General features: G+C 40.9%; 1 protein-coding gene and 1 pseudogene across 2 annotated transcripts in view; one reads left to right on the top strand and one right to left on the bottom strand.

The window, feature by feature from the left end:
• The window catches only part of STK4 (serine/threonine kinase 4), an 85,707-nt gene extending 65,570 nt beyond the window's left edge, over positions 1-20,137 (bottom strand). The window contains exons 1-5 of one of the 2 annotated variants that reach the window (XR_008552777.1): positions 20,039-20,137; positions 15,264-15,344; positions 12,234-12,362; positions 9,653-9,767; positions 1,803-1,967 (exon numbers count right to left, since the gene is read on the bottom strand). Coding sequence is in view for 1 of the 2 variants with exons in the window: in XM_037499338.2 (XP_037355235.1) it covers positions 1,803-1,967; positions 9,653-9,767; positions 12,234-12,362; positions 15,264-15,344; positions 20,039-20,073 (525 nt within the window). In the remaining variant the exon portion in view is untranslated. The remainder of the gene's footprint in view (positions 1-1,802; positions 1,968-9,652; positions 9,768-12,233; positions 12,363-15,263; positions 15,345-20,038) is intronic. The other variant, XM_037499338.2, reaches the window with a different exon arrangement.
• On the top strand, positions 2,119-4,733 carry LOC119237541 (high mobility group protein B3-like; annotated as a pseudogene).
• Positions 20,138-26,275: the final 6,138 nt, after the last annotated feature.

The following is a 26,275-nucleotide window of genomic DNA, read 5'->3' as shown; positions in this document are numbered from 1 at the left end:
GTGACTCTAACAGGCTGTATCATCTATAGAGCCCAGGTACACAGCAGACTATGTTATCTGGCTTATGTAATTACACTCCATGCCATTTTACAACAACCAAATCACAACTCCCTCATGTAGCAACAGGTGACTGTATTCATACAATGGAATACTATTCAGGCATAAAAAGGAATGAAGTACTAACACATGCCTCAACATGAACGTCGAAATAAAACATTAAAGAAGCCAGAAACAAAGTTACATATTCTATGATTTAATTTACATGGAATGTTCAGAATGGGCAAATCTATAGAGACAGAAAGTAGATTAGTGATGGCCAGGGAGGGAGGGAAAGAAAAGGGGGAAAGAGGTACAGAGTTTATTTTGGGGATGATGAAAACATCCTGGAATTTTATATGGTAGTTCCTCGCCCCCATTCCTCAGGATAGACATTCCAGTGGATGCCTGAAACCACAGATAGTACCAAATCCTATCTATATTATGTTTTTGCCTATACATACACACCTATGATAAAGTTTAATTGTAAATTAGGAACATTAAGAGAGTAACAATAACTACTATTAGAATAATTATAACAATATTCTCTAATAATATTAAAGTTATATGAATATGGTCTGTCTCTTTCAAAATTATCTTATACTCATATTTTCGGACCTCAGCTGACAGTGGGTAATCAAAACTGCAGAAAATGAAACCTCCAGAAGCAAAACCACAGATAAAATCCACTAGAGTGGCTTTTGTGAATATACTGAAATACTGGATTATAATTTTAAAGGGGGGTAAAAATTCTATGAAGGCAGCATGACAGCAGTAATATATAAATAATTATTGAGTAATCATCCAGTTTATTATATTAATAAGCACTAATATTATCAATTTTAATATTTTATTTTTTTATACAGTACCAGAAGGATTTAGTTTTCAATCTGATTTCCTTATTAAGAACATAATTTAGCTTGGCACTGTTTAACTGTGCATTAACAGCAACAAAATCTTTTGAAGGATGATAAATGTGGACAAATATTGAATCGCATTGAATTACTGAATTAATCACAATGTTGAATTAATTTCTGATTCTTTTGAACATCAAGGCAGATTTTTAAAAAAAACTGTAACACCAGTTCAAATGAATTTTATTTATTTATATATATATATATATATATATATATACTCAATTACCATGTATATAGATAGACAGATGGATATACTATTACCTTGACAAAATTGATATACAATGTTGCTGTAAATTTTAGCAATAAATCTGTCCAGAACTGTTTCTGTTTATCTATATCCATTTCCTATGTACTTATGCATTTTATCACATTAGCAATTCTAGACTTCCTATTTTGAAAAAAAAAAAAAAAAGTTTTCATTGTCTTGCACTAGTGAGGTAGGAAGGGAATCACGAGACTGGAGACTACATTAGGGCCAAACAAAGAGTGTTTTCAGTGATGTAACCGTCAACTCTACCTAGAGGCTGAATGAGGAAACGCTGTGTTTTACTCAAGGAAAACAATTTAGATTTCATTTATCTTCCTTTTAAAAATATGATGCAGATCAACAGGATGTAAAAATTTATCATTTCTTGTTTTAGCTTTTACTTTTATCAAAGTTAAGCCATGTGACCAAATTCTAGAAAAGGAGGTAAAATAACTTACCAGCTCTTTTGTAACCTATTGGTTTGTTTTGTAATGTTTTACTAAGACAATTAAATAAAGTAGAGTTTGAAATTAAATAAATAAAAGGAATTCCTTCTCAAGGCAGAGCTGAAAATTACCAATACAAGTAATACTTTTACTTACTGTAAGTTGACCTGCTACTCCAAAATCTGCAAGTTTTGCATGCCCTTCTGTATTTAGCAAAATATTCCCAGCCTTGATATCTCGGTGTATTTTTCTCATAAAATGAAGATATTCTAGTCCCTTAAGTGTTGACTGTAATATCGTAGCTATTTCATCTTCTGTTAACTGAAAAAAAAAGTAAAATTCTATCAGTTTATATCAGCACAAGAAAGATGGGGGGGGGCGAATATTAGGCCCAAACCCTTTCCTAGAACATATGATCTTATTCAACATGAAAATTGCATTGGTGATGGGCCGCAGACCAGCTTTCGGCAAAATGTCGGGTCAGAAGTCCTTGAAAAGAAAAGACGGCCTAGGTGTGGCGTAAAGGACCGAGGGGAAGGGGATGAGGTAGTGAGGAGACACTGACACTGGATGAGGTGCAAGTCTATTCTGCCGAGAGACTCGGCAGGTCTTTATTTATTCATTTTTAGTAATCAGAAAAAAAAATGCATTTATCATGTGTAAAGCAGAGACAATCCGAGTATTTTATTCCCATGGACTACTGGCTCCTACAGGTTTCAGCTAGACGGCAGCCTTCAAAGTTAATAGATAAAAAACCAAACCTTACACTAAAACTTATTATTTCAGCTAGATAAATACCTGAGACAGTGGATAGCCACCAGTACATCCCTATCAGCTAAAGTCTAAGCATCAAAAGACTATTCTATTCATATGGCCTTCAGCCGGAGACCAGCTGCTTTTCAGCTTTCAGAACCTTTTCTACCTAGAAACTTCTTAACACAGTTAACTTCATTTAAAAACTTTCCTAAGAAACTTCTAAATAAAAAGGAACTTCTAAAACAGCAAAAGGACTTACTATAATAGTTGTGCTGGTTTGCTTGTCAGATATGTACAATAAATTGTCTCCCATTGTCAAGTGGGCCAAATTGTTTAATAACTAATTTCTAAACAGGTAATTTTTCGCGCCAGCCACCTACAGTCTGCTGGCACGCATAATCCACTGCCCAATATACTCTCTAATAAATTTTTCTCTCTCTATGACCAAGAAAAAAAGCAAAGGATGCCAGATCTTCAGCCCCACGGTGTGAGGCCCTTTCTCTTTGCTGCTTGTCAGTATCCTATCTGGCTGGGGCAACAAGGCCCCCTGCAGCATCGGTGCTGACTACTCCCCAAGTTATAGTTCCAGCTGAGGTCGCTCCCCAAACATCAGATGCATATATGTGCCCATACAGCATCTGCAAATGAACACCTAATAAGCACGACATGTCAAAATCAAATTGTTTATTCCTACAACCAGCCTACCCTTCTCCTTACCCACCCACTCAGCCAACCTTCTTTATTCTTCCCATAGTCTGCTCTCTCCCAGTAAAAGACAGCTTCATTCTTCCAGTTGCTTTGGTCAAAAACCTGCGGTCATCCTTGGTTCTTCTCTGTCTTCAAATTACATCCAACTACATCCTCTGAAATCTCCCTGATCTGCCACCACCAAGTCCTGCCTGAACTATTCTAATAATCTCCTGGCTGGTCGCACTGCTTCTGCGTATTTTCCACACACAGCCATAACAACTCTTTTAAAATGTAAGCCGGAAGTACTCAAAACCCTCCAACAGCTTCCTGAGTCACTCAAAATGAAAGCCAGTCCTCACCACGGCCTCACATGATCTAGCCTCCAGCTACCTTCATCTTCTACCACTTTCTACCTTGCTCAATCTATGAGCTTCTTTGCTGTTGCTCAAACACAGGAAGCACACTCCCACTCTGGGTCTTTGAAAAGTCACCTAGTCTGTCTACAATAGCTTTCATTCAGACTTCTGGACAACTTGCTCCCTTACTTCAGTGTCTCGGCCTATATATCACCTTATCAGAAACTCAAAAAGATCGTCTCTGTCCCTTTACCCTCCCTGACTGGACACTGCAGCCAGCATTAACACCATCGGACATATTATACGTTATTTGTGTATCTACTGATGTGTATCTTCCCTTTCAGAAATACAAGCTCCATTTAAAAATCTCCTTGATTTGTTTTCTATTGTATCCCTTGTACCAAGAAAGCCACCTGGCACACAGCTGGTGCGGAAAAATATCTGTTGCGTGATAAACAAATGAGCACAAGAAAGCTGGAGACTGACATAAAACTCCTGATTCGTCCAACACTAACTGTGTGAGGATTCAACCCCAGTCCTAAACAAACTCAATCCACAAACTCTCAACCTGTTCCCCTTTTGAAAACCCATGACCTTTAGAAGGCAGTATGCTACACAGCAAAAAGCACGGGCTCTGGACTAGCAAACAATCAGGATGCCTAAAGGGGACCAAAGGGCAAAATGTCTGCTCACACCTTCTCTGTGCGGACATACAAAGAGGAATATAGAAAAACCCGGAGGTCCCTGTCGATCTTGCAGATTTTCCCAAGAAGCGCTTGGAGAGGCGGAGGACACATTGGGAAAGAGGAGTCTAAATGCGGTAAGATGGCAAAAGCAGAAAAACAGGCAATGAAGAACTACAGACCAGCTAAAGGAGGCAAGAAGGACCCTAGTGCCCCTAAATAGCCACGGCCTGGATTCTTCCTGCTCTGTTCAGAATTCTACCCCAAGGTGAAATCCATGAACCCTGGCAGCTCTTTCTCCGAGTCGTGGCAGAGAAGCTGGGAAGGTGTGGAATAAATGACACGACAACGAAAAGCAGCCCCGGCAGCAAGGCGCAAAGCTGGAGTACAAGAAGGATGTCGCTGACGCTCAGTGGAAAGGAAAGTTGAATGGTGCAAAGGGTGCCACTAAAACTGCCAGGGAAAAGGTGGAAGAGGAAAATGAACATGATGAGGAAGAAGAGGAGGAACAAAAAAAAACTATTTCTCAAAAAAAAAATTGTTTTGGGATTAGAAAGACCTTCCTTTTACTCTTGGCTCTACATTCTACCTACGTGACTTAAGCAACTTATCAAATTCCTCTTAGTCTCAGTTTCTCAATCTATAAAACAGAACTATCGCCTTTCTTCAAGACTCATGAAAATCAAATGATATCAGACATGAAAGAATACGCATGTCCAGGGCCTCGCTGGTGGAGCAAGGGGTTAAGATGCAACCTATGAAGCTATCAGCAGCCACTGCAGCATGAATTCAATCCACAGCCAGGGAGCAACCCACACGGCAAAGCAGACCTCGCCTGTCTCATCCACTGCTCCCCTCAGCAGTGTACTTCAGTACACTCAAACACATCCTGCACCTCTGGCCTGCACCCCAGCTCTTGTATGCATAAATAAATAAAATAAATCTTTAAAAAAAAAAAAAGAATACACATGTCCAACACCTACTACACTATCAGTCAATCAACAAATACTTAATAAGGAATAATTACAAACCAGGTACTATGCTACCAATATTAAAATAGCTAATGTTACTAATTATTTAATCTACTTTAGGCACTATTTTATTATCTTGCTTAATTCTTTTTTTTTTTTTTTAAGATTTATTTATTGATTGATTGATATATACATGCATACAAGCACTGGGTACAGTCAGAAGCGCAGGAGGGTGAGAGAATTCACCAGAGCCAGAGCGGGGAGCAGAGCAGGCAGAAGGACCAAAGTACACTGCTGAGGGGAGCAGCGGGTGGCAGGAGAGGTCTGTGCGCCATGTGGGACCCTCCTCCGGTGGCCGGGGAGCAGCCGGGGATCCAGCCGGCGCTACAGAGGCCGCGGGCAGCTTCGCAACCCAGCGCTCAACCGCTGCGCCACCGGGGAGGCCCTCTTGCTTAATTCTTAAAACAATCAGATGAAGCAGGTACAGTAATAGTCACCCGCATTTAATAGGTAATAAAGCTGAAGCTAGACAAGTGAAGTAATTTGTGCAAAAAAAAATCACACAACAAATAAATTATAGAATTCAACCAATACCATTTACAAAGCAGCAAGCTAGAGTTTAGGGTGTCTTTTTGTGGCTGAAGAGCACAAAGCTCATGGCTGGCTCACTGACTCCTTATTTTCACCAGCTGAACTAATCTCTCAGGGTAGCACTGCCCAATAGCAATGGAATGTAAACCACAAATACAACTTTTAATTTTCCAGCAGCCACGTTTAAAAAAAGAAAAATTAATTTTGAAAGTCTATTTTACTTACGCATAATATTTATCTAAAATATTATCATTCCAACATTGATTAGCGTAAATTTTCACTTTTTTTGTAATAAATATTCAAAATCTAGTATGTACTTGACTCATTTATAGCGTTTCTCAATAAAGAATAGGCACATATTATATTTTTAATAACCACATATGGCTGACGACTATCCCAAAGGGTGTCACAGAGTTAAAATATTTGTCAAATTAATGTGTAATGATTAGAAATCAGTACTTAGTATCAAAAATTACATAATCAACTAATATTAAAATAGCAAAAAAACATCAAAAGCACCATCAAAATTATTTTTGTTTGGGGCCTCCCTGGTGGCACAGGCAGTTGAGCGCTGCACTGTGAAGCTGTCCGCAGCCTCTGCAATGCTGGTTTGATCCCCAACGGTCTCAGAGCAACCCACATGGCAGGGCAGACCTCTCCTGTCTCGCCCACTGCTCCCCTCAGCAGTGTATTTCAGTCAGTCTGCCTGTTCTATTCCCTACTCTGTCTCTGGTGAATCCTCTCACCATCCTGCGCATCTGGCCTGTACCCTGGTTCTTGTATAAATAAATAAATCTTTTTTAAAAAAATTATTTTTGTTTGGTTTCAAAAGACCTGAAAAAAATACCTTAATGCTGCATGTAAAAAGATCTGTAAACCAATTTTTAATTTAATAAATTATTCAAGCTTTGGGACTTATAAATATATCTTATGCTATGATATTAATCCTAAAGAACTTGCTATTTGACTAGGCAAACATAGTAACTCTGAATAATGTAAATTAAGAAAAGAACACAGTAAGTAATACAGATGATAAAAAAGTTGTAACTGACTTTTAGAACACCCCACCTTAGAGTTTGTATATCACTTCATGATTCACAATGTACTTTCATATATTCAAATTGTTACTTACAGCTTTGCAAATACTTAACATAGGTATTACTATTCCTATTTTCCTTATTAAAACAATTGCTAAAGGCTAATTTAAATGTATATTTACATTAAAATGTAAACCAGAAGATTCACTGTCTTGGCTTAGAACCCAGCAATAGTTCTCCTGTACCTGGACGAAGAGTCAAACTCATTACCGTGGCCTGCAATACCAACATAATCTAGCCCGCTCACCTTTCTAAACTCATCTCCTACACCTCCCTTCTCCCCTCCAGTCACAGTGGCCTCTTTCCAGCATTGGAAGATGCCAAACTCATTCCAGCCTCAGGGTCTTTGCACTGGTTATTCCTCTAACCAGAATGTTCTTTTAGAAGTCTGAGCTCCCTTTCTATGACTGGGAAGCTGGGGAGAGGCCCACCCATCCAAGGACATTGGATCTAGTCCCCCATCCCTTCTTCCCTCACTTGAAGCCCCTCAATAAAATGAGGGCTTTACCCTAAAAAAAAAAAAAATGTGAGAGCCCTTGTCTTCCAAGGTTTACTTCCCCAAGTGATATTTCTCAACCAGTCATTCTGAAGTATCCCCACCTATTGCTATCAGTTTACCCTCATTTTACCTTCAAAACAATTTACCTTGAAAACAATTATCACTATCTGATATTTCTTTTCTAGTTACCACTGATTTCCTTTTTTGTTTCTCTACCAGAAAATGCACTACCATGACAGCAGGATCATTACCTTATCCACTACTAGATCTCTTGTCTAGAAAACGATGTTATATTTTCAGTACACATTATTCTAGATACATTTACTAAATGAAGAGTTCAAACAAATGAATCTGAACTAGGGCCTCCCTGGTGGCACAAGGGGTTAAGATACTACCTGTGAAGCTATCTGTAGCCACTGCAGCACGAGTTCAATCCCTGGCTGGCCAGGGAGCTACCCACATGGCGCAGCAGACCTCTCCTGACTCGCCCGCTGCTCCCCTCAGCAGTGTATTTCAGTCCATCTGCCTGTTGTGCTCCCCACTCTGTCTCTGGTGAATCTTGTCACACACACCTCCCACCTCTGGCCTACATCCCAGTTCTTGTATGCATAAATAAAAATAAATCTTTTTTTAAAAAAAGAATCTGAACTAGAACTCATGATTGCTAGATTTTATCCTAGCCATCACAGAAGAGAAAATCATCTTTCACAGAGATTATTTCTAATAGGCCATCAGGGAAGCTACCCTACGAACACCATGAGTAGGAGAAAACCAAACCTAAATTTAAATGTTTAAAATTCATTGTTTAAGGAACAAAACCAAAACCACTCTTGAAAGTGAGGCTCCAGAGGGGGAGCTGAAAGAGGTGAGGACGTTTTGGGGGTGGGCATGGTATGATAACATACATTTGAAGAGTGGTGAACTTGTATCCTGAAAACATCTACAGTGTACATGGACGCAGAGAAAGAGGGTGGAATGGTGTTGCCAGAGACTAGAGGGACGGGAAAATAGGAGTTAGGATTTTATTTATTTTTTTAAAGACTTATTTTACTTATGCATACAAGAGCTGGGGTGTAGGCCAAAGGTGCAGGGGGTGAGATGATTCACCAGAGACAGAGTGGGGAGCAGAACAGGCAGATCTACTGAAATACACTGCTGAGGGAGCAGCAGGCAAGGCAGGAGAGGTCTGTTGCACCATGTTGGTCAGCTCCATAGCTGGGGATCCAACTCATGCTGAAGTGGTTGCTGATAGCTTCATAGTGCTGAGACTTAAGCCCTTGCACCACCAGGGAAGCCCCAAGTTAGTCTTTTAACGAGTATAGAGTTCCAGTTTGGGATGATGAAAAAGTTCTGGAGATGGATGGTGGTAAAGTTGTTGACAATGGGGATGTATTTAGTGCTACTGACCAGTATACTTGAAAATCAAGAAGATGGTTGGCCTCCCCTGGTGGCACAGCAGTTGAGCGCTGGGCTGTGAAGCTGCCCACAGCCTCTGCAGTGCTGGTTCAAACCACATGGCGCAACAGACCTCTCCTGCCGCGCCCGCTACTCCCCTCAGCAGTGTATTTGTCAGTCTGCCTGTTCTATTACCAGCTCTGGCTCTGGTGAATTCTCTCACCCTCCCGTGCTTCTGACTGTACCCAGTGCTTGTATAAATAAATAAATAAATCTTTAAAAAAAAAAAAAGAAAATCAAGAAGATGGTGTATTTCATGTGTATTTCACCACAATTTTATTTTTTTTTTAAATTTTTATTATTTTATTTTATTTATTTATACAAGCACTGGGTACAGTCAGAAGCGCGGGAGGGTGACAGAACTCACCAGAGCCAAAGCGGGGAGCAGAGCAGGCAGAAGGACCGAAGCACACTGCTGAGGGGAGCAGCGGGCGGCAGGAGAGGTCTGCGCGCCATGTGGGACCCTCCTCCAGTGGCCGGGGAGCAGCTGGGGAACAGCCGGGGAGCGAACCAGCGCTGCAGAGGCTGCGGGCAGCCTCGCAGCCCAGCGCTCAACCGCTGCGCCACCAGGGGAGGCCCATTTCACCACAATTTTAAAAGAAAAAAAATACAGAGCAAGAATGATCCAATTTATAAATTAAAAAAAAAAACTCAGAAAAAATAAAATTCATTGTCTAACTATATTTGGTACTCATTTTTCCCCAGTGAAAAATAAACCAAGAATGCTAAATATCACTACATAGATTTGGTGTCAAAACTGTGACATTTAGGAAATAAGGAAAACAGAAGACCATGGAAAGGAGGAACTTTGAGTCATCTCTGGAGGTGAGGAAGTACAAAAGTGCACAGGAATAAAAGGCCAGAGAAAAGAAGACACGCTCAGCCACCATTTTAGAAGGCAAACTTACAGTTTTGTTCCGTAATCGAATGATATCAGACACAGAACCAGCCCCACAGTATTCCATCACAATCCACAAGTCTGTGTTCTTAAAATAACTGCCATAATATTTGACGACGTGAGGACTAGAATGAGAGTGAACACAAATTAGTGGAACAGTCTTCAAAATCTTTCTTAATGCATGCTGTTAAATACATGAAAATTAATCTGTTAGCTCAAAAAATCAATTATTCATATTTAAGATAAAACAGACACTGTCCTGGTAAGGAAGTAAAATAATAAAGCTTTTCTGGAGGCCAATAAATAAAAGTACAAAAAATGTGTGGGTCCTTTAACCCTAGCCTTTCCAAGTTTACAATTCACCTAAAAAAATTATAGATAATTTATAAAAGGGAAAATTCAGATACCACTTAACTGTTCAACATTAGAAACTTTAAGAAATAAAGAGATGTTCATATAATGGAATAACCATGAGTCCATGATAATACTTTATTTGCTTTTTTCCATGAAGTCACATATATTTTGCAATAAGGAAAAGAATTATACTACAAGTTATTATAAAGAAAAGATACTTAGGGACAGGGAGCTTGAGGTCTCAAGCTTAAAGAGAGCTACCAAACAAGAAATTTCAAAGAAAAGTCAAACATCCCATTAAAATGAAATGATCTGAGAGCCACCAGCTTTAACATGACAGACTGTTATCAGGACTAATTGTTATCAGGGCTAAATAATATTGAATAATAACTAAAAATGCTAAAACCAACTGGGCTTCATTTACTGTCAGAATTTCAAATGTCCCTTCACTCAATGACAAGGACAGCAGGAATAAAGAAAACACAGAGATACACAATAATTATTAATGAAGAAATAGATAAATAACTCTCTTCAGGTACAATCACCACCACATTTGCTGTTCCCTGAATTCCTATAGCATTTCCTGTACTCCCTCTATAAGACAAGTATGATAGAATGTAAAAGTCAGGCACTCACATTGGCATGTGTTCTATATAATCGTATTGTCAACTAGATTCTCCTGTAAATATATAAGCCTGACCGGTCCAAACAATCTATAAACTCCCAGAGAGTAAGAACCCTACCCTATACTTCTCTGTGCTCCTTACAGTGCTTAGCACAGAGTACGCTTCTCATGAGATCTCTTATTATCACAGACATTCTATGCCGTGTTTGGAAGACAGCTCTTGCACCGTCTATCAAAAGTGTCAAGGTCCCAATGGCTCCCATAATGTATCTGAGAGAGAAGAAAGAGGAACACTGCTACTTTACTTACTCTGGACAATTCAATCAAGAAACCCAATCAAGAAACACTTTTATCTAGAAGAGAGGAACCGCAAGGGAGTAAAGAATAAAAGAAAGAATAAAAGGGTGCATGAGAGACTAGAAAGGCTGCATTCACAAGTATGTGAAGTGTGAGGGCTCCTGGGTAGATGTCCTAGTAGGGAGCCTCCCTTGTCCCAACACCGAGGTTTTACAAACAGGTAGCACTAAATTAAGATGCTGAGCAGGTAGGCTTCAGACAGACGGATGCAGCCGAGTGCAAGACTTTCTCAAGCCCCTTTCAGTTCCCAAGAGCTGGCATTGCCCCTAAGTTTGTATTTCTCTCAATTCTAAAAGTCGTGGGGAAACCTGCTCCATTACAATGACCAACCCGGTTGTCATGAAATTTCAGAGCAAACCACGTGCTTTTCTGCGGTTGCCTGTTGGCCTAACTTCCTGCTTGACAGGGTTTGACAAATCTTAGTTCCTCAAAAATAAAATACTTAACTACTCGTAGCTTAAATTTTTTTTTTATGTAAAGGATGGACAGTAATAGGTAAATATTCTTTTTTTACCATTTTACCTGATACTATAAGGTTCCCAAAACTAATAGCATTTGAATCATCTCTTCTCAGCTATCTTTGCCAAAATGTTTCTCAGTAGGAAGTAAAAGAGATAATTATCAAAGAAGAAAAAAACAGCACCACCTTCTGCCTCTTAGCCTCTTCCTAGTTTTGAAAAGGGCTTACTGAAGGAAAAAAAAAAAAAACCCAACAGTGCAGAAACAGAAACTATAAGCTGAAACACAAACTTTTTCATCATATTTTTTTCTGGAAGATGCAGAGGGATACCACCAAACTCTCCCTTCTGCAAACTACCTTAGTAAATGCATCTCTAAGTGCTAAAACTCCATAATCACAGTAAATCCAAAACCATGTTCTCATCAAAGAAATACCACAGGAACCATAAATAAGAGACAGTCTGGGAGGGAGGGGGACGAAAAGGGCTCAAAACAGGGGAGGGAAAAACACAAAGGCTATGGTGATGATTCATGGATGAACTGGTGGTGGGAATTTTATGGGGAATACACAATGATATAAAAGAGATAAATTAAAAAATTGTAAAAAAAAAAATAATTCAATCGGGCCTCCCCTGGTGGCACAGCGGTTGAGCGCTGGGTTGCGAGGCTGCCCGCAGCCTCTGCAGCGCCAGTTTGATCTGCAGCCACTGGCGAGGGTCCCACAAAAAAAAAAAAAAAAATTCAATCAATAAAGAAGGAATGTAAAAAAAGAGAGAGAGAAATACCACGTCTTTACCTGTCACATTGCTGCATTATGGAGATTTCTTTGATTATTTCCTGCAGGTCTGATTCCACAGGAACTTGCTTAATAGCAACAATCTGACCGGTCTCTTTATGAATAGCTTTATATACACTGCCATAGGACCTATAATTGGGGAAAGGAGAACATTTATAAAGTCGGTGCAAGTCAAGAGATTAAACAGTGGTAAAAAAAAGTTCTAATTTCTATGATACATATACACTTCGCTACGCTTGCAAAAGTGAGATAGCTAAAATACTTTGGGGGAAAAACTGTCACTAAGAGAACTACCATAAAATGGCATGTTAAAGATTTCACATTACAACTTGACTGAATGTGCTAATATGAAATAAGAATAATTATAATAGGGCCTCCCCGGTGGCACAGTGGTTGAGCGCTGGGTTGCGAATCTGCCCGCGGCCTCTGCAGCGCCGGTTCGATCCCCGGCCACCAGGTGAGGGTCCCACATGGCGCGCAGACCTCTCCTGCCACCCGCTGCTCCCCTCAACAGTGTATTTCATCAGTCTGCCTGTTCTGCTCTCTGCTCTGGCTCTGGTGAATTCTCTCACCCTCCCGTGCTTCTGACTGTACCCACTGCTTATATAAATAAATAAATAAACCTTAAAAAATAAAATAAAATAATATTAAAAAAAAGAATAATTATAATAGCCACCATGCATTGCGTGCCTGATGTCTGCTAGAAACTGTAGCATCTCAGTTCATCTTTACCAAAAAAGAAGATGTGATTAGCCCAATGTTACAGGTAAATGTGAAAAGACTCAGAGAGATTCCATGACTTGCCCAAGGTCACATAAGTGGATTAATCAAATCCTGGATTTAAATCCAGATGTGTCTTAATACGAAGCTTTGCTCTCTCCACATCTGTACTGGAGTTTAATAGAGAAGAAAGGTCTTTGTTTTCCTGCATTTGCTCTAGTACCCTGAGGTGTCTCAGCCCTTGCTCCTCTTACAGTAATACTAAAAATATGGAAATTAATTAAAAAATCTAAGAATCCTTAAATACTTGTGTCAGTGAATAGAACAATCACAAATTCTTTGTATTTTACTTCATCTTCCCTTAAAAGTTTATTATCAAAATAAATGAAACGCTTGTTTCCCTTCAATTTTATTTTATATATTTATTTTTTGTGGGACCCTTGCCGGTGGCCAGGGATCGGGCTGACGCTGCAGAGCCTGCGGGCAGCCTCGCAACCCAGCGCTCAACCACTGCACCACCAGGGGAGGCCCTCCCTTCAATTTTAGTAGACAAGAACACTAGATTTAGAATCCAGAGACCTAGAATGAGTCCTACCACCATCTATCATTTAGGGAGATATTGTTAACCTTGCTATGTCTCAATGTTCTCATGTGTAAAATAACAATACGAATTTCTTTACAGGACAGTTGTGATGGTCAAATGAAATACCATTATCATCTTACATAGATTATATTCTACTGGAAACCTGCAAGGCTGTTAGTGAGATAATATGAAGGTTGTCTTTCATATTTCCCAAACACACCTGTTTCTTCATACTGTCTTGGTGAAAAAAAATCAGCATGGCAATGCCCCTTAATATATCAAAGCAGCTGAGTGTTCAAGCTCAAACACTGTTTAAATGTGAAAGTAACATAAAACATTCTATAAATACACATATTTATCTATGCATAACACATTAAAAAAATTGTTGTTCAATGAGAATCTCTTACAGCTGCAAAACTAGTGTAGTAATTCTTAAATGTCATATGAACTTTTTTTGCCAGAGAACGAAGACCACTGACGATGTATAGAAAACCCAAGCACTTCCCCTTCTTCCTTGATTTATTAATGTTGCAAATACCTGTCCCAGGGGACAAAGGCCAGAGGGCCAAATCAGTCACAGGTTTTTTTTAAGCTGTTTTTTTTTTTTAAAGATTTATTTATTTATGCATACAAAAGCTGGAGTGCAGGCCAGAGGTGTAGGGAGTGAGAGGATTCACCAGAGACAGAGTGGGGAACAGAACAGGCAGATTGACCAAAGTACACTGCTGAGGGGAGCAGCAGGCGAGTCAGGAGAGGTCTGCTGCACCATGTCAGTCAGAGTTTTCATATTCCCCTTTGTGAGTGAACTAGTAGTAAGTGTATGACCCAGTTCTGGACAGTGAAACTTGAGGGAAATTCTGCTAAAGGGTTTCTGGGAAAGACTTTCCTCCCAGATAAGGGAGAAGCACAATAGAAAGCCCATTTTTACCTGCCACTGCCCTTCCTGCTTTGGTTACTGCCACATAAGGCATGATGCCTGAAACTAATGCAGACATCTCAAGACCATGAAAATTAATTACACAAGTGCTAAACCATTATCAAGACAATTAACTATTCTGGAAGCTTTCCCCTCCAGATTATTACTTGATTATTAGTGACAAGTCCTTGATTTATTTACTGTATTTCATAAAGTTGCAGGAACTAAAATGCTGAATTGCATTGCCTTCTATTGAAAAAAAAATTATTGCATGTTGAACAGAAGTTATGAATAGCAAATCCAAATATAACCAATTAACAAAAACTTTTTAAATAAAGTATAAACTAATTAGTCCTGTCAAATAGACAAAATCATGCAACTCATGGCTTTTCCTAGAGAAAAAGCAATAGACATTCTTTTTCTTTTTTTATTTAAATTTTATTTTTATATTCCCCATACAATTACAACCCCCTTATTTTGACCCCAATCCCTCCTTTCCTGCCCCCCATCCCCCATAGAGTGTCTCTGGTTCATAGGCAACAGACATTCTTAATGGTTAAAAAAAAAAAAAAAAAGAAAGAGCCAGACTCACTAAATCTGCATATAATGACGATTAGGCAGAAGAGAAAAAGGGCATCTTAAGCTATAAGTTTACCTTTCACTTCCACTGACAGCAGTGCTGAAATGCAATATTACCCTTTCTCCACTTTAGGTTTGTGAATTATCGGCAGGATAAAAGTTCATATTCTTCTCGTGCTAGGGGAGAAAAAAACTGACCCCACAGGCCTACCTATATTTTCTGTACACTTACCCTTCTCCAAGTTTCTCTAAGACATCAAACACTTCTTCTGGTTGTTTAGTTAAACTATCTTCATCCAACTTTTTCAGCTGCCTGTGCATAAATAAATGTAAACACAAAATACAATTTACTTGCCAGCAACATAAAAAACATTATTTTACAATTAGCATCTTAGAAATTTCTCTACAAAGTCGTCAGTAATAAACAACAACATCACAAATTAAGAGATTTCTAAGGGAAGAGAAGGGTGATCCTATGGAGGTGTTACTGGGGCACCCTAATGAGCACCCTTCACACCATGGAGAGCTAGCAAGAGTCAGATTTCAGTTCAACAGGTGCAAGAATTTTCTAGCAATAAAAGCTGTTCTAAGATGGCTTAAAGCACCTGAAAGAAGTCCTTAGTTCCCCATTATTGAAGAATTTAAACAGAAAAGGAGTCTCCCTGTGGCCGATGCTGCAGAGTAGATTCCAGCTTTAGATAAAACCTTTAAAATCCATTTAAACCTCAAGGTTCCATGGATTAAAATGCCATACCTATCTCTTCAGAAAAGGTATTTATTGTAAGACTAACTATAAATTGAAACTTGATCTTAGGAGGTCAAGGAAGACAGAAGACTGCAGCTCTCCATTAGTGAGGTTTTAGTAAATTTGTCAAAATACAATGATTATATAGGGATTATAGAAACAGAAAGTGAAAAGCATGTGCTTAGAGTGTTACCAAAAGTTGAAAAATAACTAGGCAGCTGGGAGTTTCAAAAAGTCTCAGAAAGATTCAGCAAGAAGCAGTCACATACCTGTGACTAGCACCCCAATCAAAGATACACACACACACATACACACATAAATACACATGTGTGTATGTGTGTGTGTGTGTGTGTATGTATATATATATGGCTGCTTACAATTGCCAGAAAAACATCAAAAAGCACAGGAGGTTATAAATTCGCAATTGAAAAAAAAAACCTCAGGGACCTCTGAAAATTACGAAGAGGTTTAAAGAAGGAGCTTTGCTCCTTCTGTGTGTATGTATTGTCTGCATAATAACTTCCTGAAGCTACAAAGGACAACAAAGAAAAGCAAGCTCAGGAAATGGTAAAATATGGAAGTCACACTGGAGACTTCTTAGGAAAAAAAGGTTTAAACAATCTGGACAATACCTATTTTTACCAGGAAAAAAGCTGAATTAAGAAAAATACACACACTCAAATGTGTACCTTCCTAGAAAAAACAGCAAAATGAGAAGATGAAGAATAAACACCCCTGACCACATTACATGTATTTACCAATAAATGCTGACCTTAAAAGGTCAAGCTTACAGAATTTTATATATATCAAAGCCTAGAGAATTGCTCCAAGTCAACAACTGCCAAAACACTGACCTTTGAAAATCAGAAAGTCCTAAAAAGTAAATTCCAGTGACATCATAAAAACTCCCAGCTTAAAAATAAAAAGGGATGAAGTGAAACCCCTAAATTTGAAAGGTGAAATTTCTCTGAACTCAGAAGTTAGAATAAACATCTCATAAATCAGGGTTTCTTTGTGAAGCACTGAATTGAGATCTGTATAAACAATAGACAATACCTCATTTCTCAAGTATAATTAAAGTTTTATAAACAGCTTATATAAAGGAAGATCAGATGTGTTCCTTGGAAGGGTTGACCTTGGGGTTTACAAAAAGCAAAACTCACCATTTCAACTACTACAGAGACTGTAGCCTAACAAAGGAAGCTGCCACTGCCATGAGGGACAGCTGCGAGACTGCGATAGTACTTTGACACACTTTATGTGACCGCTCAGAATCTAAGTGGCTTCTGTCTAGTTTTGGTCAAAACTAAAGGGCTCTTTCTGGAACCTGAGAACCCAGAGGTGGTCAACAAATACTTGCTGAAAGGATTAATGGATGGAATGATGGGACTCTAAAACTTTATAGTCAATCTCTGTGAGTTTTCCAACTAAAACAGAATTTACCCCTATAAAGGATTACTGGATTGTCAACAAAGAAGATTTCTATGGAAAATACTGGGATTTTTCATGATATTGCATCCCATGAGTCTTCATGAAAGAAGTACTACACCCAAAACAGGCCAATTGATGATTCAGCTCTCTGCTGGGACTTCCTCGTAGCAGGTAGTTTCATTGTTTGTTCATAAAGAGGCTTGGCCCACAGGTCCTCCATGGACCATGAACTGGTGGGTGCTGTGCTCTAAGTCAGGTGGCCCCGTGGACACCCAGCAGCCCAGAAAAGCACTCACACCTTCCATCACACTGTCATCATCTAATGGCAGCTCACTTTAAAATCATAAACTCCGATGTACATCATCAACTTCAATGTATCGTCATTCACATAGTCATACACAAATGTCCCAACTTCTGAACACAAAGAGCATTTCCTGTGTTGGGGTTGCTATCCCTTGTTGGAAATGCATGTCCTCTGAATCTCTGAAAAGACAACTTCATCTTTCCAAATACAAATAAGGGTGTTTATGAAGTAGTTACTCACAGATATGGCTAGTTCTCAAGTCTCTCTTTCCCATCTTAAAACTCTTGTTTCTTTTTATTCACACATTAGGTACAGAGGCACGAACACGTGAAGGTATAGAGAAGCGAGGCATCTACAAGCCAAGAAGAGAGGCCTCAAAAGAAACAACCCCCCCAGGACAGCTTGATCTAACCTCTAGAACTGCGCATAAATAAATCTCTGTAGTTTAAGTCACCCTGTCTGAAGAGCCTTGTTACAGCAGTCCTAACAAACTAATACAAATGACTAAAGTCAATTTGCTGCAAATTAGGCAGTTCACTAGCTATGATGAGCAGAATGCACCAGTCATTCAGGAGCTCAGTCCTATAATGCTCATCCTTACATTTTAGTAATTTTTAAAATCCAAAAGGTACAGGAATGAACATGCTAAACAAAAAGCAAAAAGGTTTTACTTCTTTGCCCAAGATCACACAAAACAAAGCAAAAGTAGAAACAAAGCGTAGATTCCTAATCCTCTTTCCCATTAAACCAAGGCCTCAAAGAAAGAATGAACATACTTCAGAAAGAAATATACATGAAATATACAGAAAGAAATGTACATGCATAATTGGATCACTATAATGCTATAGCAAATATCTGCTAACAAACATAGGACCTGTGCCAAGGGGTACTTCCAGAGAGACATCAGAGAGAGGCAGTTAAGAGAATGAACTTTGGACCAGACTACTAGGATTAAAATCTCAGATCTGGCATTTACTATGAGACCTCCAACAAATCACTAACCTCTCTGTGCCTGGTTTTGTCCATGTAAAACATAGGTGTGGAGATAAGCACCACCTCTTAAGGACTGTGATGGTGATCAAATGAGTCAATAAGTTGAAGCATATGAAACTGCCATTTTTATAGCTAACATGGTCGAACACCAGTTCCTATGGCTCAACAAGAGACATGAAAGCATTGAGAACTGCCTGGCACCCAGTAAGGGCCATGAAAGTGTAACAACCATTATTTTTCCATCTCAGCTCACTACTATAGGGTGAATGAATCATGAGTCCATCCCAACCAGCTATTTGTCTTCTGCAATGTTTATGCACTTCAAATAACCCCCAAGTGTGCATTCCAGGCTGCCAATCCCTTCCCTTCACCTCTCTAGTGCCCCAAACTCCCACACAATGAATGCCTCCTACTTTAGCACTCATCGCTGCAGGAAGAGTCTGGGAAACAAGCTAAGGACGCACACCTCAGAGCATAACTCCTTCAGCCTCTACTCTACTTTGTTTTTACTCTGCAAACTGACTTAAGATGAGTGTGCTAGGCTCCTCATCTCAGATGGGACAACATGGCATAAGACCTGGGTGCCCAAAGAGCAAATCAATGAGATAACTGCAATCAACCCAAGAATTCAGACTTTCTAGGATCAGCCACCTCTCTGATTCTGACTTAAAGCAACTCTAGGTACCAAGAAGATCTGGCGTTGATACTCTCAAAACAATCATGGCCTAAAACCAGCACAGGCTGACCCAGACTCAGGTTGGCCTGGACCCACCCCCTAGTGACCCAGACCTAGCGCAAGGAAGAAAATAGGTGAGGCTGTATGTCAACTCTTCTGGATCTCAATTTCCTCTTATTTCCTTATCGACTCCCCAGTGACGGGTTTTGAAGGACTGAAGAGGCTGTTCGAAAATTATGGAGGACACAGGACGTGAGGAATGAAGGCGGCAGTCATCATCCTAGAGTGGGGTCACATCATGGACATCTTCCCAAATGTTATGCTCCATTAACCCTGCCCTTGCTAGATCTTTCATGGCACACCTTCAACCTTAGGTGCAAAGCTTTTACACCTCAACAGATCCTTCCCCCGCTGCACCCCTCAAGTGGGACTCCCTCTCTTTGAAAGTCCACTCAGCCCTCCTCTCTGATTGTTCCCGACCCATTCATCCCGTGCTTTTCAGCAAACCCCCCCCCCCTACCTGAGTGAGTCCTTGCTAGGCGCACCTTTCCCCAGAGACACCCGCCCCCACAGAGGCTCCCCCTAACTTGTCCCCGTTCCTCAGCAGCTGCTCCCTTCAGCAGTCCCCCTCTCCCCTGAGGATGTCCCCCCCAGAGCAAGTGCTCTCCCTAGCCAAACACGCGTTTACCCCCAGCCGACCCCCACCCGCAGGAGGTCCCCCACTCAGCAGGTGCCCCAGCTACCGGGTCGCCACGCCCAGCAGGTTCCTCTCGGGGGGCTCCCACACTGGTGTCTCCCCTTCGCCGCTTCCCGCCCTTCCCTCCCCAACTCCCTTCTTCTCATCCAGGGGCCCCTCACCGGCGCGGCGGGTTTCTCAGCTGCACAGTCTCCATGGCGCTGCCAGCAGCCGCCCAGAACCGCTCACGGCTCCATCCACCCCCGGGACCTCCCCGAGCCCGCCCCGCCGACCTCCCACACTTCCGCTTTCCGCCCCTACCGGAAGCGAAGTGCGGGGAGTGGGGCGGGGCCGCCGTGCCAGGCCCGGGTCACGTGGCGCGCGGCCTGGGTCACGTGGCGCGCTAGGGCGCGGACCCGGAACCTCAAGGCGCCGGCGGTGCCTCCCCGGGGTGTTCTCGCCCCGTCTCCAGACGTTCTGCGCTGCCGCCTCCTCGAGACTGTCTGCCCAGTGCACTCCGTCCCCCGGCCGGGAACTCACCTCTGCCTCGGCCCGGGCCTGTCATTCTCCAGACGGAGCTACTGAGGCTTGATGAGAACTATTTTTTTTAAGATTTATTTATGCAAACGAGAGCTGGGGTACAGGCCAGAGATGCAGGGGGTGAGAGGATCCACCAGAGACAGAGTGGGGAACAGAACAGGCAGACTTAAATACACTGCCGAGGGGAGCAGAGGGCGAGACAGGAGAGGCCTGCTTCACCATGTGGTTTCGCCTTGGCGGTTGGGGATCGGGGATCGAACTCATGCTGCAGAGGCTGAGGTTTGCTTCATAGTGCGGTGCTTAACCCCTTGCGCCACCAGGGAGGCCCCAGAATTGTCTGCTCTTAAAGCAAGGATTATGCGGTTTCTGGGAAGCTCTGCTCCAGGGATGTACTTGTGGGCTTCTACCGGTTTACCTGGTTGGATACTTGTTCCAGATAGAGACTGGACCGAGTATACGTTGCATATCACAAAACATCAGTCTAGCAGCTTCACCTTAAGTCAGTTTGCGGATGTGAAAATTGGTAGTACTTATTAAGGTCTTACCATGTGCTTGCTTTCATATAGTATCTCATTTAATCCTCACATCAAGCCTGTAATAGTATCCCCAATTTTATATATTAATTATTTGACAAACAGTACTTACCAAGTCCCAATGCTCTACTAATAGTAACTCATTTAATACTCTTAACTCTGTAAGATAAATACAGGGCTGTTATTCTCATAAGGTAAAGAGGTGACGATCAAATAACCAAAAGTACAGATTTGCCTCATAAGCCCAGGTCCTTCTGATTCGTGCATGCACCCCCAAACTTAGCAACCACTGGAGGTCCCTCTTGGGCATGAGCACTATGGCTTCCTTTCCTCTCCAGTTGAAGCTACTGCCATTCAGAATGGCGATGCCACTACCATCAAGAAATGTTAGGAAAATGGCAGTTTCTACACAACTCAACCATGGTGAACATTACAGGAGAAAACACCCAGAGCAACTTCTCACTATTTTTAATTATCCTGATTCCCCCAAAGGAATGCCATCTAGGAAACTTAGTACCTGACAACCACCTTTCAGACATCCAGATGTGGAATATACTAAAAATGGGGTAATGGAACCATTCTCCTGACACAGGAGGAATACAATTACTGAGAATATATTATGTAGCAGGCACAATCCTAGATTATTTCTTAATCCTCAAAACAGCCCTAGGAGGTCAGAATTAGCCCCAGTATATGGTGAGGAAGCTGACACATACCCACAGCTAGTGAGAGCAAAGATTTTAATCAAGAACTCCCTGATACCACAAAATTGTTGACTGAAATAAACACCACTGAGAAGTGAATTCAAGGTTTAACGGAAAAGTTATTAAAGAAGTTATTCAGAGCCAAACAGAGGACCCAGGGAACAGTCAACAGATTTCTCTTAGTGATTGATCCACCTTTATAGGTTTGGCCTCAGTTTATATAGGTAAGTTACATGTACAGAAAATATACATAATTGTTATTTAGAAAAGATGACATCTAGTTAATTTCTAACATTTTCCATTAACCTAAAGGAGGTTAGTTTCTCACACAGTCTGTTTAAGATAAGAAATAATAACTTCAAAGTGAACTCTTAACTTTACAAAGTCGACTAAGCCAGCGTTATCTGTGTAGAGGCCAAAGGTTATTTGATTGTTTTATCCTAGAAACTGCCCCTGTAGATGTGAGGGGACAGTCATGCTTCTACTTTCAGCTGCTCATAAACTTGACAGGGGTAGACTCGGACTGGACTTTTCAGATGTTTCCTTTGCTTTTTGCCACAGGGTTCTTCACAGCAGAAAAAAAAAGCCTTTATTCTGCTGACTTCAGCCTCTCAGGCAGTCTTGTCAGAACAGAGCAAACATTTCTAGCAAAGCAATGTGTAGAATTTTCTTTTTTGGTCCACAAAATCCATGTTTTTTTTTTCTCTTTGCCCTATTGGAAATCTGTACAGCCCTAATGAAGTGAAGATAAGAATTTCTTCAGATTTCAGGAAGACATCATGGGTCCCCCATGCAAGATGTCAATTTTCTGTCCTCTGAAATCCCTTTTCCTGTACTGCTCCCAGATCACACCCTACCTCTGACTTTATCACGTTCACACCCTGCTACGCACTGAATTTTTCTTCTGAAAATCTAACCAAGCCTAGTAGGATCAGGAAAACTGAAAAAGCTGGAATAGTCAGTCTTTCTTTCAACAAATGTTTATGGAATATATCTGGTCTGGGCAAAGCCCCATGATAAGTGCCAAGCAATGAGCAAAACAGATTGAAGTTTCTGTGCTCATGGATCTTACATTCAAGGGTAAAAGCAATAAAACAAACAAGAAAGACAGTAAAAAAAACTAGAATTGTCTGAAGTTAGAGGGTAAGTCATGCTAATTTTTTTTAAGATTTATTTTATTTATTTATATATACAAGAGCTGGGGGACATGCCAGACGTGCAGAGGAGAGGATTCTCTAGAGACAGTGGGGAGCAGAGCAGGGCTGACTGAAATACACTGCTGAGGGGAGCAGCCAGCTAGACAGGAGAGGTCTGCTGCGCCATGTTGGCTAGCTCTCTGGTCAGGGATTGAATTCTTGCTGCAAATAGCTTCAGAGTGCTGAGACTTAACACCTTGTGCTACCAGGGAGGCCCATGTTAATGTACAAAGAATACTTGAGGCAGAAGGAACAGGCAGGGCAAAGGCTTGTATTGAAAGAACATCAAGGAATTAGCATGTTTGGAGCAGAGCAAATAAGGATGAGTGAAGTAGTTGATGAGATAGATGTAGCCAGAGCCAGATAGGATATGGGCTAAGTAAAGATACAAAAAAATAACTAGAAGTTTGTTAGGTGTATCTATTAGCTATCACTGAGTAACAAACCATCCCAAAGTGTAATTTAAAACAGTAATCATTTTCCAGTTTTTTTTTTTTTGGTTATTTGGTTTCAAATAACTATGATCATTTTCATACAAATCTTTGTATGGACAGACATACAGGCTTCATTTCTTTTGAGTAAATATGCAGGTAAGGAATGTTTTTCAAGGTGATCGTACCATTTAACATTTCAACCAACAATGTATGAGTTCCAGAGGATTTTCATCCTCTCCTATGGTGGTATGATCCATCTTTGTCATTTTAGATATTCCAATAGGCATGCAGGGGTATCTCATTGTGGTTTTTAAATTTGCATTTACCTAATGGGAAATGACATTGAACTTTTTATGTGCTTGTGATTTGTATATTTTCCTTTATGAAGTATCTGTTTATTCAAGTCTTTTACCCTTTTTAAAATTGGGTTGTGGGCCTCCCCTGGTGGTGCAGGTGGTTGAGTGCAGCGCTGTGAAGCTGTCCACAGCCTCTGCAGCACTGGTTCAATCCCGGCTGGCCACAGAGGGTCTCACATGGCGCGGCAGACCTCTCCTGTAGCGCCCATTGCTCCCCTCAGCAGTGTATTTCGTCAGTCTGCATGTTCTGTTCCCCACTCTGTCCCTGGTGAATCCTCTCACCCTCCCGTGCATCTGGCCTGTACCCCGGTTCTTGTATAAATAAATAAATCTTTAAAAAAATAAAATAAAATTGGGTTGCTTTCTCATTATCAAATTTTAGAGTTTCGTAATATTCTGGATGAAATACTTTATCAGATGTGTGACTTACAAACATGTTCTGGAGCTTGTCTTTTTCTTCTCTTGTCATTTGAAGAGTAAACATTCTTTATTTTTATGAAGTCCAATTTATCAATTTTTTTCTTTATACATGACACTTTTGATCTCATGCCTAAGAAATCTTGGATAGGAGACTGACCCTGCAGACCCACTTCCCAGTTTCCCATGCCTGACTTCTGTCTGGTCTCAGCCAGCAATAGAGGAAGTAAGAGAGATGCTCCTTTTCTATCTTTTTTGCCTCTGATCAAGTACCGAGCATTGAATTCATCTTCAACTCCTAGACAGGCCTGACTTAGTTTCAGCTACCATTCTCCTGCAGCCTCTGAACTCTTAATATCACCACGTCCCTTTTATATTCAAGTCCTAAGCCTGCTATTGCTGTTCTTTGAACTGCCCTGTTTCTGGTCCTGGGGCTGAGCTGGTTTTTCTGGTCATGGCGTTTGGTCTTACGGCCTAGTTCCCATGGTATACTTACTGGATTCCCTTATCTATTCAAGCTTCCCAAACTTGCATGCTGGGCAGGAGTGGGGGCTTAGTTTTTAACTTCATTAAATAATACCCAACACTCCCCACCACCACCAAATTCTCTCTCCCATATATGCCTTCAATCCTGCTTTTATCAACCCTGGCATGTATGGGAAGCATGGTGGGAAGGGAATTCCAGTTATCGATTACTGTCTAAGAAATCACACCCAAAATTTAGCAGCATAAAGCCAGGATCTTTTTTCTCTCTCTCAAAAATCTACAATTTGAATCTAGCTCAGCAGGGAAGGTTCATCTTTACTCCATGGTGTCAATCAGGTCAATCAGCATTTGGATGGATCTCTGTACAAAATTCACCCCTCACTTGGCTGACAAATTGGTAGTGGCTGTTAACTGAGAGCTCATTTGGTGCTGACTGCCCCATTTTTCTTGCGTCTCCTCACAAAAAAAAAGGTCAGGTTCTAAAGTATATTCCTGAGGGAAAGCCAAGAGGAAACTACAGCGCCTTATAATGACAGGGTCATAAAGTCATTTCCACTGTTGAGGGTGTCCCAAGGGCCAATTAGTTCCAAGGAGAGCAGACTTAGGCTCCATCTGTTGATGGGGAGTGGCAATGTTCTGGAAGAAAGCAGAAGACCCAAAATACTATTCAGGGCTTTTTTGGAATACGACTTGCCACAAGTGTACTTGTGTGATATATCACTTAGGATATATTCATCTGTAAGCAACTGAACAAAAAAATATAAACAGTGGCTTAAGTCACCATGACATTTGTTGTTTATTAATATGAAGCTCAGAAGTCGGCAATTCCAGAGTTTGATTCAGTGACTCAAGTCAATTGCATTTCACCCCTCCCCCCTTGCCCTACTGAGCATGTTGGCTTTTCTTAAGTGTGCTTATTGCCTCAGAGTTACAAAATGACTACCCAGAGCTGAGAAGGGTAGTGGTGGTGGAGGGGGGTGGAATTGGGGAGAGGCTTTTTTTGAAGTCCTAAACCACTGTCTCCCCAGGTAGGAAAACCTGTCCCGGGTAACACCTGGTAGACAGCCTCTAATTTCATTGGCCAGATATGGGTCACATGCTCACCCCTTAGCCAATCACTGGCCCAAAAAGAATGAGGTCGTTACTGATTTAGAAACCCTGGTTCATGTCCTGGTCCTGGAGAATCTCAGGCAAAATTCGGACTTAGGGAAAGCTGTGGAGTAAATAACATGGATGGCTGTGTGCCTCATTTAGTTTCCCACCGCTTTCTTCACCCTTCCTCTGGCATGGCTTGAGCTGAGGGAATTCAGATGGGAAGGCCACCTAGCCATCAGAAGTTTATAGTCTGTTGGCTTACAAGTTTACATAGATACTTACAACTAAATTCCCCAGGGCAGAGACCAGGTGTTTGTCAACAAATCTTTGAAGTGCATGTCAGGAGCCAGGTCCTAGTCTTGAGGCAACAAAAGATAAAGACCTACTTCCTGCCTTTAAAGATCTCAGAGTCTTTGGAGAAAAAAAGAGTAAACTGAGTCACAGAGTGGTATGGTCTAAATTAGGGAGAAGGGAACAGAAGCTGAGAAGAAACAGGATAGACGAAGGGCGGACTCAGGAAAGGCATTCAAAAGAGATTAAGTTTGAATTGATTGTAGTTGGAGTCAGGATTAGACAAGAGGTAAAAAAAGTGGAAAAAAATTACAGAAAGGTTGGGAAGCAAGAGAAATACCTTAGTATATGCAAGCAGCAAAATCCG

Source organism: Talpa occidentalis, unplaced genomic scaffold (assembly GCF_014898055.3).
Source record: "Talpa occidentalis isolate TD23 unplaced genomic scaffold, MPIMG_talOcc4v2.1 talOcc4.10, whole genome shotgun sequence".
NCBI lineage: Eukaryota > Metazoa > Chordata > Mammalia > Eulipotyphla > Talpidae > Talpa > Talpa occidentalis.
This window is presented reverse-complemented; position numbering and strand designations above follow the sequence as displayed.